Here is a 12,020-nt window from a genome sequence, read left to right as displayed (position 1 = left end):
AGATCTGTTTATACTACTTGATGACAATCCGTATTTTTCACAGTATTTTATGGAAATGATCTGTAATATCCTGAACTTTCTGAAATTTTAACAAAGGTACTATGGAAATATTCACAATCCGTAGAGCATAATTTGCAATCAAAATTTGTGGAAAATACGGAAAATCTGTATAAGTAAACACCTCTGTTGATGACAATCCATACTTTTTACTCTATTTTATGGAAAAGATCCATGAAACCTTATAATTTGTGTGCTTTTAAAATAGGAACTATGTAGAGCATAATTTACAGTCAATATTCGTAAAAAAAAAAAAATAAAAAAAAAAAAAAAAATAAATAAATAAATTTTAAAACCATAAAAGAGAACACCTCTGAGTATAAGTGTCATCCAAAATCATCCCTTAATGTGACTTTATTTCCTAGATAATCAGTGAATATACAAATCAAACCCAGATTTTCTAGTATCTGATACTGATTAACAAACTGACACAGCATTGATTTGCTACATTGTGTGTGTTGATTGTTTTTTATTTTCTGTTTTCACGTTCTTACCATGTATTTGGATTTGATGTACTTGAAATGTCTCATTGTTCACTGGTATTTTTTTGTCGATATTTTTGACCCAAAGAATATCTGAATCACATTAGATATTTAGTATTACTCCAGGCAAGAATCATGCAAACTGTAATACACGGTAAGTTTTGTTTAAAATGTTATAATATAGTGTATAATCAGTAAATAATATGTGACTTCACATAACCCTTGTTCTTAGGAGACAAAAATTATATAGAATGTTATGTAAAATTTAAAATTAAGGGAGGTAACTCTGTTAATGACACTTAAATATGATAAAAACTATTTGATTTTAGTAGTGGAATATTTCCTAAGAGCAGACAGATTGGAATGCATATCACAACATAGTCCCATAATGCAAAAACAAAAATATGTAGCCTTTTTTGGGCTGCATCATATATTACAGAATTTGCATGACTACTACTACTTAATCGATTAAATGTGATTTACTGTCCAATTGCAGTCCTTTCCTTCAAAATTATCAACAACTAGCCTGAATAATAGAGAACTGTATAGGATTCAACTAGCCCGAAACAAGAAATGTAGATATCATTGCACTAGCCCGAATTAATTTTCACTAGCCCTCGGCTTCAGGCTAGTGGCTAAAAGCAAGCACTGCTATGGCAGATATATCATGCATTTCAGGAAGAGTTTGTTTAATCAATCAAAACAGACTCCACTTTGTACTAGTCTGACACAGTGAGGTGGATCCTCACAGAAGTAACAGTCTACAGGTAGGAATGATACTCAGATACATCATTCCATCACCAAGCCAATTAGTTACATATCATTTAATGTGCCATGCAGAGCTTTGCAGAGTAATTAAGGAAACCAAGATTTGAGTGGAAATAAAAGAATATAATTTGAGAACAAAAACAGACACAGGCAACAAGGAACATAAAAATATCAAGATGAAGAAGTGACTACCAATTTTAGTGTGGTATCATTTACATACTGACTAAAATAATTTTAATGTAGTGTTAATAACCTGCGGGGAAAAAATAATGACCTCAAGTACCATCTTGCAATGGAACCCTCAAGGGAAAAGAAAAGAAAAGAAAAGTTGGAAGGCCCAGAAATACATGGAGAAGAAATCTACAAGCTAAACTGGAAGCAGAGGGTTATAAGTGGCAAGACATATTCAGACTGGCACAAAACAGAACTAGATGGAGGACTGTTGTTGGTGGCCTATGTACCTCATCAGTACCAAAGGAATAAGCAAGCAAGTGAGCAAGCCCCATCTAGGTTATAATCAGCATCTTGATTATTCTTCATATTTCTTTTGGCAGCAACCATTTTACTGTAATGCTCTTCACAAACAAATTTCCTCAAATCTTCAATTTCAAGCAATTTGATTGGTCTTAATTTGAGCTGAAGAGGGATTGGAATAAGTTCTCATTATGAGATTTTTTATGAAACCTGACCCTGAATCTTACCTGTCCATTAGAGATTGGACTGGCAACATAGGCCCGGATTTTACCATTTTGTGTTTTTCCATTACAAAAGTATATAATCTGACCATTTCCTTGAAAACGTACTGTATTGTCAGGACCCTACAAAGATAATACATTATATTTATTTATATTAAAAGATAAAAAGGCAAGAAAACAAAAAAAGACTGGTACCACAAGTTGTTGATTTTTACTGGTACAGCTACATGTATCTTTATAAACAAAGAAAAATCCCTGATTTATGATGTAAGACCATTATTTACTTTTCCGTAAACACAACTGGAAGTTTCACAAAAGACGTTGCACTAGACATCTTACAATCAGGCTTTTGGAACAGGTTTATGTTGCTACAAGATTGAAGACATCACTACATAAGTTATATTTTGGTTATTTGATGTTCTTTGTTTTGTGTGTCCATTTTCCATGTCTGGTCTTTGTCTCTGAATTACATTCTTTGGATTTAAGCTATAATCTTGGTTCCCTTGATTACTCTCAAATACAAACAGACATAAGCATGAATTATGAATTTAAATAGCAAGACTCAAAAAGTACAGCACTCAGTCTACTCAGTCATTCAAAAACCAATAAATCTTTCATAATTATTTTAAAGATTTATTTCATTCTCATACCTTAGTATCTGCGTGAATATTTTCTTCCAACATAGGAGCTCCTTCATCTACCATGTGGTAAGGTGATTGAGCTGAATGGTTGCTAAGATACTGTCCGACACTGTGGTTGCCAGGGTTACCATTCATCACATGACTGTTTCTATACATGCGTGCAAAATATCTGCAAACAATGGTTATAACATGAATATGGAAATGTGAATATACATACAGACTTACCAAACACCACAAAAATCTCAATAAGAACTGAAATATGTAACTTGAACAATTTTATACTGAACACATAATTTTTAAAAATACTCTGTCACTTAAATGGCAAAGTATTATAAGATACCCTCTCAAAAGTTTTGAGTCAATGTATCAACCCGTCTGTTTGTCAAACCCATGATGGTTCCAAAAATAACTTGAGAACAATGAATTTTAAAAAAAAATTTGCAGTTATTAAGTACCATAAAATAAAGGTTAGGTTTAATTTTCCACAAAATCGAAAATGTCGTTTTTGAGTCAGGCCAATCTGAACATTTTGCCATCCCCCTTTTTCACCATTATGTTGGCAGAGTATCACTAAATATGATACAAACGTATCACTGATTTGAAGAGTTATGTCCCTTACCCTAGGTCTATACTCCTCAAGAACCTTACCTCTGCCTAACAACGACCACTACAATACAGATAATGATACTGCTCAGTCCTATAGAACATCCGATAATTACACCCAATCTCTGGTCTTTAAAGATTCCAGAACCTACAAACACAGAAAAGGCTATAAACATTTAAGTATAACAAATAAGTGAACAATAGTCACATTCAAAAGGCAAATTGGAACTGAATAAAAATAAAATATAAATAAAACACATCAAAATAGATAAAATGAAGCCCACATTTTCAACCTTACTGCCTTTGTCTGGGGCAAAAAGTTGTAAAGGTGAAGATTGTTGACACAGACTATAGAGCCATGGTGACCTTTAAACTTTTTTGAAATGTGGCTATTGTTCATTCATTTATTATTCTATGCTAAATGAATCACTTCACAACATATATAATTTTTTTTCTATAAATATTTACATGTGTTTATTGGGTGCAACTTTTTCACGGAAATCCTAGGGTTGTTAAACCATGAATTCAAGTGCCCAAAGAAATATATAATCAATAAAAATCAATAAATACATGATTGTAAATACTAATTCACTGAAAGAAGAAAGAATATATGGTTCCATAGATTAAATGCTTCACAGGGCAAAGCTTTATATGACTGCAGTGGTCAAATTTTAAATGCTTCACAGGGCACAGCTTTATATGACTGCAGTGGTCAAATTTTAAATGCTTCACAACGCACAGCTTCATATGACTGCAGAGGTCAAATTCTAAATGCTTCACAGGGCACAGCTTTATATGACTGCAGTGGTAAATTTTTCCCTGAACAGATGGGGAAGTTGGAATACACTTGATAAAACTCTGAATTTGGATAGCAATTTAAATATAAGATTTTGATCAGACAAAAGTAGCCTTTTTTACCCTTAATTCCAAAACAGTTCATGTAACAACATCAAAAACGAATCCCTGCTTTCCTATTGTGGTGCAGTAACTAGTGGTTTTATTTCAAAGAGATCAATACACTTATATAAAGTTATTGTCCTGACACAGGCGACAAAAAAAAAATAATTCCATTTAACAACTGAAAATTTGTTGCAGTCATATAAATACTTCAGTTTCAAACTATCGATATCATGTTAAGATAAATTTAGAAGGAATTAATTTAGAAAATTATCAGACAAATGCATGGACTTACCTGTGAACTCTTTCACATTAAGAAGGGGACTCTCACAAAATCAATGAAAATTTAGAATCTCCAACAGAAGCATGCAAAATTTGTGGGAGGTTTTTGGTTAAAAATACTACAACTATATCATCATAAAAAAATATTAAAAACTGAATTTTTGTACAAAAAACTTGCTTTTACTTAAAACCTCCCACAAGAGACAGTGTCAGTGGTGATGAATCTCTCACATGAAATGTTATAAAGGTTTACAGGTATGCATGGATAAAGTATATCCCTGTAACCATACCTCCATTAGGTGGTTTAACCCCGTCAGGATTACACGGAATTGTGCAGATTAATGGTTTCATCTCGACTGTTTGTGAGTAATGTCCAGGACCCTGCTTGGTACATGCCCCAACCTTGAAGTAGTAGTTAGTATTACTCTCTATACCACTGATAGTGGCTTCTGTTAAGGTCCCTAAAAAGAGCACAAAATGTTCCAATAACTTTGACCTAATGGTAGATAATTTTGAAGTGTAAGTTTTTGTAAGAATGAGGCAAAATGGGAAAAATCAGACACATTAATGTGAAAAACCCACCCATCTGACAATATCACATCACTTAAGGATGTCCTATTTATTTGAAAAGACCATAATTTGATCTCTGTTTCACTAGATTTGCTCATAAAATTTTCAATAGAATGCTAGAAAAATGATTTTTTTATTGAGTTATCTGCCCTTGAAATGTTCCTTTTCAGTGCAATTTTCAAGGGAATTAAAACTCAGTTTACAAAAGTAATTTAAAAAAAAATCATTTATTTTCCTTGATTTTGATGGTGCAAATAGTCAAATTAAACTTTCAAAAATGGTGTTTTTTTCATACAAAGTTTCACCCACAGCCTGATTCTTACACTTAAATCTTAAAAAAATTGTTCAACAATATAATTCAGACAGAAAACATGGACCAGCAGACAGACCTAGTTCTAGTTTCATTCTCCTTTCCAAAATTTTGGATGTAGAATGTATCAAAATATGAAGACTGATCTCCATCTTATTGTTTACTTCTGGGATCTCGAAATGCTGCATTTTTTATCGGTATTTTTACACGAAAAGATGTTTTGTTTCAATACTGAGCTAAACACTCCACAAATGACAAATCTCCATGCATTTAAATGGCAGACGAGGACTGACTCTCTTGATTCCATGGAGTCACATGATGAGTTTTGTTTGTTTGTTTGTTGGGGTTTAACGTCCGAGCAGCAATATTTCAGCTATAATCAGACGATGAACATGAAATTGATGATAAAATGAACATGAAATGATGATGAAATGAAAAAGGGATGAGACACAAGGACAATGGGGTTGACAAATGTTGATTGCCACTAGAAATAGGGAGAGATGGGTAGGGTCGGGCAATTTAGCCTCCTGTGGCGGAGCCCTATGGTTCCTACTCCGGGAGAATACCACAGTAGGGTTCTTTAATGTGCGAGGAACGTGGCATCTTTCCCAACACGGTGCACCACTATGGTTTGCGGTCAGGTCTTCCGTATTATAGCCTGACAACCCCAGCATGTAACACGCCAGGGGTACCCCATTCCACCACCTGGGGCACACATCCCAGTTGCTCTGTGGGCAGAGCGCCCTAGCCCCTGGCTAGGGTTCTGAGCACTATTTAGTCGCCTTTTACGACAAGCTTAGTGCTGCTGCAGGCCTATTCTTTTAACACCCGGACCTGCACGGGGCGTCACATGATGAGACTAACATAACCTATTAGAAAGGAGACAACAGTACCGTACTTCAAAGATTTGTCATCGTAAAAGTGGACTTGACACATCACTGAACTCAATTCTGACCACAATTAATAACTTATGCTTCCAAGTCTATAAATATAAAGACAATTGCTCTCTCCAAAATACAAGATGCCTGTAGACCTACCATTCAGTTCCTGTGACTGCCAGAGTCTTTCTGGGACGTCCTTTTGTCTATTGTACAATACGACATAGGAGATAATGACACCATTCCTCTGAGCCGGAGGTTTCCATTGTAATGTTACTTTGTCCTTATCTGTATGTACAATGTATAACTTCTCTGGCGCTGATGGTACTGGAAATAGTAACAATTAATGATATTTGAAAATAAACATTGTCCAAAATATCAAATTCATATAAGCTTTAGGAAAAAAAATAGTCTAAGTATGTAATTTTTCAAGGTGTACAAAATGTAATTTCGTCTACTTTTTGCTTCTTTATAGTTATATATATATATACAGAAAGGTCTGAAAAATGACAGTTCTAACATCGTTGGGAATTTTTCAGACCTTTCTATACCTTTATGTATCTTCCCTGTATCAATTTGATCCAATGGAGCAGTGTAGCAAATAGAGTCGTCACATTCATGCTGATCTGACTGTTTTGAAGCGAGTACTAATATATATATTGATACCTTTGCCAATGTTCATGTATTGTTTTTGTCCTGCAACCACATTTTTGAAATAAAGCATGTGTGATTTGTTCAAAATATTTATTTTTTAGCAATCTTTCAAGTGCTGGGATTGGTCAGGGCATCTTTAAACAAGTTACCTGTTTCCAGTTTTTGACATACCTCATAACTGAAAAGGTAACCAGGAACCAGGAGACCCTATTATGCAGTGGAGGAATAAAACATTATTCGACACCCTTAATTTGTATAGGAGAAAGATTAATTGAAGGATATAGTAAAATGACTAGTTGTAAGATGAAATTTGTAGCATCAGAATGGTAAAAATTTGTTTAGATTAACTGGAAATCTAATGGTTAAAAAGATCGTTTTTTTTCATACACATAAATTAAAAATTTGACAAAGTTGCAATGAAAAATTAGAAAACAAACCTATGAGAAAAATGACAAAGAAAAATCTAGAAATCTGAAAATGCTATATCTACAGAGGCTTTAAGGAGGTAGATCTAGGGTAAGGGACATATCTCTTGAAATCTGTGATATGGTTATATCATGTCAAATTTCACTAAAACCTACCAAGCTTTCATTTGAAATAGAATAAAATCAGTCAAAGTTACTTGATGCTTACATGAGATTGATGTGAAGTGCTGAATACAAACGTTTCAATGATTTGTAAGAGTTGTATTCCTTACCCTAGGTCTACCTCCTGAAGTAGAATATAACTTGACTTTACTACCATCCATAGTTGTAACTTGAGAGGAAATTAATAAAAAAATTTCTAAACAAGACATTGCCAATATCTTCATAGGAATTTGAAATGGCAACCCTCCATTCATAACTGGACTACAACAGGATATTGAATGAGGTAGTGGGAATAATGTGACTAGACACTAAATATCCTCCACTGTTTTAACCTAAACAAGATGGTATTGGTAGATTTTTGACTGAACAATATTCTCTGCAGTTTTGACCTTCAAGTCTCACATCTTAAGATGCTATGATTTGAATAGATACTTACCATCCTCCATAGTTTCCACCTCCACAGGGTCGCTGAAAATTCCATGAGCTTGGGCTGTGTGAGATCGAACCCTGATACTGTATGTTGTAAAAGGATCTAAATCCTTCAGTATGTGTCTTACAGTATCACTAAAAAGAAATTGTAATTACTTTTTTTTTTATCAATTTATATACATGTTCCATAATATATAGAGGGAACTACAATTTTTTGGGGTCCACTTCCTATTTCTTATTTCTACAATAAATCAACCAACACAAAATTTCATCTCTATATAATATCATGTATTATTATATAGATAGCAGTTTTTTATTGAATGTTCCCAGTGTAATAAATTTTGATAATTCACACTGTGAAATAAATTCGTTAATTTCACTCTTGGACTTTCTCCTGCCAAAACGTCACAACTTTGATATCAATCCGCCAATAACAAAAATAAAAATTCATGTTGAAAGTATCGATAAAATATGAAAAACAATCTACATATTAAACAGGATAATCAATTAGTTATCGTGAATAACCAAAATATGATCATTCATGCCAAGAACGCTTGAATATATAACTCTTGTGGAGAACAAGTTCTGTTCACTCGTTAAATCTAGGCATTCTTCAGTACTCATGGTAATATTTTGGTTATTCACTCTTTCATATTAATAATCTATTATACTCTTTGAATGTCTGTGTGATAATAAAGTGATTTATGGTATTGTGCAGTTTTGATAACTTTTATATAGAACCAAATTAGAGCCAGTCATATATTTGACAGTTAAACCCTCTTAAATAAAACCTTTATTTTAATAATAAACAACTAGTTCTCCACCTTTAACTTTTCAGATTTTCCACATCTTTTTCTTAAATTTCTGACCCTTTAATTATTCAGTTATAAATGCATTAAGAAAGTTCTGATACAGGATAGAGCATGGGTGATCAAGGCTATGCAGATTGTCTCCCCTTCTGACCCTTTAATTATTCAGTTATAAATGCATTAAGAAAGTTCTGATACAGTATACAGCATGGGTGATCAAGACTATGCAGATTGTCTCCCCTTCTGACCCTTTAATTATTCAGTTATAAATGCATTAAGAAAGTTCTGATACAGGATAGAGCATGGGTGATCAAAGTATCTTTTTTCTATGCAGATTGTCTCCCCTTCTAAAGGTACTACCATAACCCTTTCTTACCTTCGAGCAAATATAACATTACTAGGTTTATTAACTCGGTAGTACTTCACCATGTAGAACTTTATATCATACGGAAGACGAGGCCTCTTCCATGAAATCAAAATCTCAGAGGATGATATGGCTCGTGCCAAGATTCCAACTGGAGGAAGAGGCAAAGGGTTCTTATCAGGAGGAACTGTTTGGAATATCTCTTCCACAGTTGCCAGAGGATCAGTGGGGCCATCCACCACAAACATTACCTCATAAAATTTCTCACTCTCTGGAAAACAAATATACTTTGATTATTACATGGACTTAGTTTTCCAAAATAATTTTGGCAAAAATTGAAGTAAATATGATAAAAAAAGAATCAGAACTGTACAAAGAGAACTTAGTTTTAAAATGCATTGCTGATGTAACAGAAGCATATCAATAAGACAAGTTAAATTTGTTGTTTCTAAGGTGAATATTGTTGGCAAACTATTTGCTCAGGGAATACTAGACAATATTATTTACTCTGCTTATCAGAAACTTTATAACTGTATATGATTACAGCATCAAATTCACATAAAGCTGAAAACTCCAAAGGTGCCTAATATTTCAAAATGGTATTAATATATTAAATACAGCAAAAGTAGGAGACCATTGTCTTAATTAAGCACATCTTTTCAAATGTGAAGTAATAGGTCCCGTTATTTTTCATAAATTTTGCAAAATAATTATCAACACTCTTTTTATTGTGATAATCATTGAAAAATAGACAAAGGACAGTATACTATAATGCATTAATAAAATAATGAGTATACAGAAAGGGTCATTAATAATTTCTTACAAATTTGCATGGGTGTTAACCTTCAAAAACTCTAAAGAGGGAGATCTCCCTCTCACAAATTTCCCATAGTGGAAGAATTGCCGAGATTTTGTTTTCATTTACCAACAGATCATATTCCAAAAAAAATTCAATTTCACTGTAACAATTTCTTGTGATTTCCCCCAAAACATGACACACTATGTTTCCCTGTATTACAAAAAAATTAATGATTTTTACAAGAAGTTTGAAATAATTTGTTTTGAGAAGTAATTTTTTTATGATTTTAAGCCAAAAATTCAAATAAGACGGGAGAAATTTCCAAATGCAGGTAAATCTCCTGCATTGACACAGGGGGATTGTTTAACTTTTTATGAACTACCATGTCATATGAACTTGTGATATGAAAATTTCACTGTTGTGATTGTGAAACATTGTTTATAAAATCTGATTGGTTGACATAGACCTTTTGATGTTTCTTATGTTGTTCTCCCATAACAGCTGATGATGTCATACACAAACAATTGCTTAAATTTCCGCCATGGGATATCCTGAACACCAAGTAGCCAAATATTCCAAAGGAATGACAGAGGAAAAGGTTTCATAACACATGAAAACTGAATATTACAAAATATCAACTCTTGTTGTTTAATTTATGTATCATAATAAGCTCCTCAAGGCTCCATTCTCATAATGTCGAAATTAAATTGATATTTTATATTTTGCGATATTCACCTTTCACTCATTTTAAAACCTTTAATTAAATTTTAATTTTAGCGATAGAGAAAATCTTACATCATCCATATAAAAAGTCCGAAATTAAATTTTAATCATTGCAATTAGAACCCAGTGCTTTTTGGTGCAATAATAAAATACACACAAGAATTTCTGAATTAAAAATAACTTTTCCATAAACCTAAGGCAATTCTGAACTTTATGATGTCACAAAGAACTCTGATAACAGACATAGCAGTGAAAATGGAAAGTGCTTATATATTTCTACAAGTCTATTTACTATAGGAATCTTGTGAAAGAGAAGTATCTCAAAATAATTTAGGAAATTACAATCACACAAAATAATGGTGAAGTGCTTAGAGATCATTAAAGGCTACAAGGTCACACCATATATATATATTTTATTCTAGAAATTTTAGAAAAAAAAAACCCCCGATATTTAAATTGTCAATATTAAGCTCCACAAACCAGTTTTACAATACTCATTTTTCCAAAATGAAAGTCAATTTTGTTCATTGGAAAAATCTGGTACTATTGCCACTAATCAAATGAAATTTTTTATGATTACAAGTATTTCTACGACAAATAAATCACCCCCACTTTCTTACTATGGTGTGCCCTGTATGGTGTAAATGCAGCATCTATAATTACCTTGTAAAATATCACCATGCAACTAACACAGAGAGAAAGCATTAAAATACAGCACCTGTAAAGCAGAATTGTATGTAAAAGCTGAAGCAAAGAAAGCCAAGCAAATTATTAAAAAAAAGCAGAGGATGATGCAGACTTCGCTCAGAAAGTTGCCATCATTTAGTGTTTTTCCTTGCCCAGAGAGAACTTAAAAAAAAGCTGGCATCAATTTCACAAGAAGCTGTAAGAGTCAAGTTGATCGTAAGTGTCAGGTTGAACCTAAGTAATGATGTCATATCAGAAAATAGCATCGTTACGGCATAACTTCGATCAATTTTACACTTATGACTTTTTGAGAAATTGACGTCTGCACTATGGCATATATTTTTTTTTTTACTTCATTTGACTTACAACTCAAGAAACAGAAAAATAGTAAATGATAAAAATATAAGGAAACTTCATGAAGAAAAACACTGTACCAAAAAAATCATACAAAAAACCTCGTGTGTTTTGTAGATGAATAGAAAAGTGGTCAGTTACATTAATAGCTGTAGTGTTGAACACATGAACAAAATTCCACTTCATAGTTTCAGTGTTAATCACCATCTTTTAAGTGTGAAGTATTTTCTAATAGTGTAAATATGCAGGCCTGTACACAGATTTTCCAAAAAGGGGGATGCAAACAAAAAGATGTGGCCTTAAATAGTGCTTGTTGGTTTTCAAAGGCCACCCACTTTGTATGGGCCTTTTTAAAAAGAAAATTTTGCTGGAGTTAGGCATTCATAAATGAAAGTACTACTTAAATGGCAAGCTGCCACCTGAATCTACCC

At 33.0% G+C, this 12,020-nt stretch overlaps 1 protein-coding gene across 1 annotated transcript in view; it reads right to left on the bottom strand.

Moving 5' to 3' along the window:
- LOC148597388 (protogenin-like) overlaps nucleotides 1-12,020 on the bottom strand; it is a 107,288-nt gene that overhangs the window by 8,473 nt on the left and 86,795 nt on the right. Inside the window, exons 14-20 of the mRNA XM_088563989.1 lie at nucleotides 9,039-9,297; nucleotides 7,861-7,988; nucleotides 6,343-6,510; nucleotides 4,716-4,886; nucleotides 3,292-3,394; nucleotides 2,653-2,812; nucleotides 2,009-2,125 (exon numbers count right to left, since the gene is read on the bottom strand). Of these exons, the coding sequence (XP_088420115.1) occupies nucleotides 2,009-2,125; nucleotides 2,653-2,812; nucleotides 3,292-3,394; nucleotides 4,716-4,886; nucleotides 6,343-6,510; nucleotides 7,861-7,988; nucleotides 9,039-9,297 (1,106 nt within the window). The remainder of the gene's footprint in view (nucleotides 1-2,008; nucleotides 2,126-2,652; nucleotides 2,813-3,291; nucleotides 3,395-4,715; nucleotides 4,887-6,342; nucleotides 6,511-7,860; nucleotides 7,989-9,038; nucleotides 9,298-12,020) is intronic.

This window comes from Perna viridis, chromosome 15 (genome assembly GCF_037379345.1).
Source record: "Perna viridis isolate PV_CMFRI_1.1 ecotype Kerala chromosome 15, ASM3737934v1, whole genome shotgun sequence".
NCBI classification, from domain to species: domain Eukaryota; kingdom Metazoa; phylum Mollusca; class Bivalvia; order Mytilida; family Mytilidae; genus Perna; species Perna viridis.
This window is presented reverse-complemented; position numbering and strand designations above follow the sequence as displayed.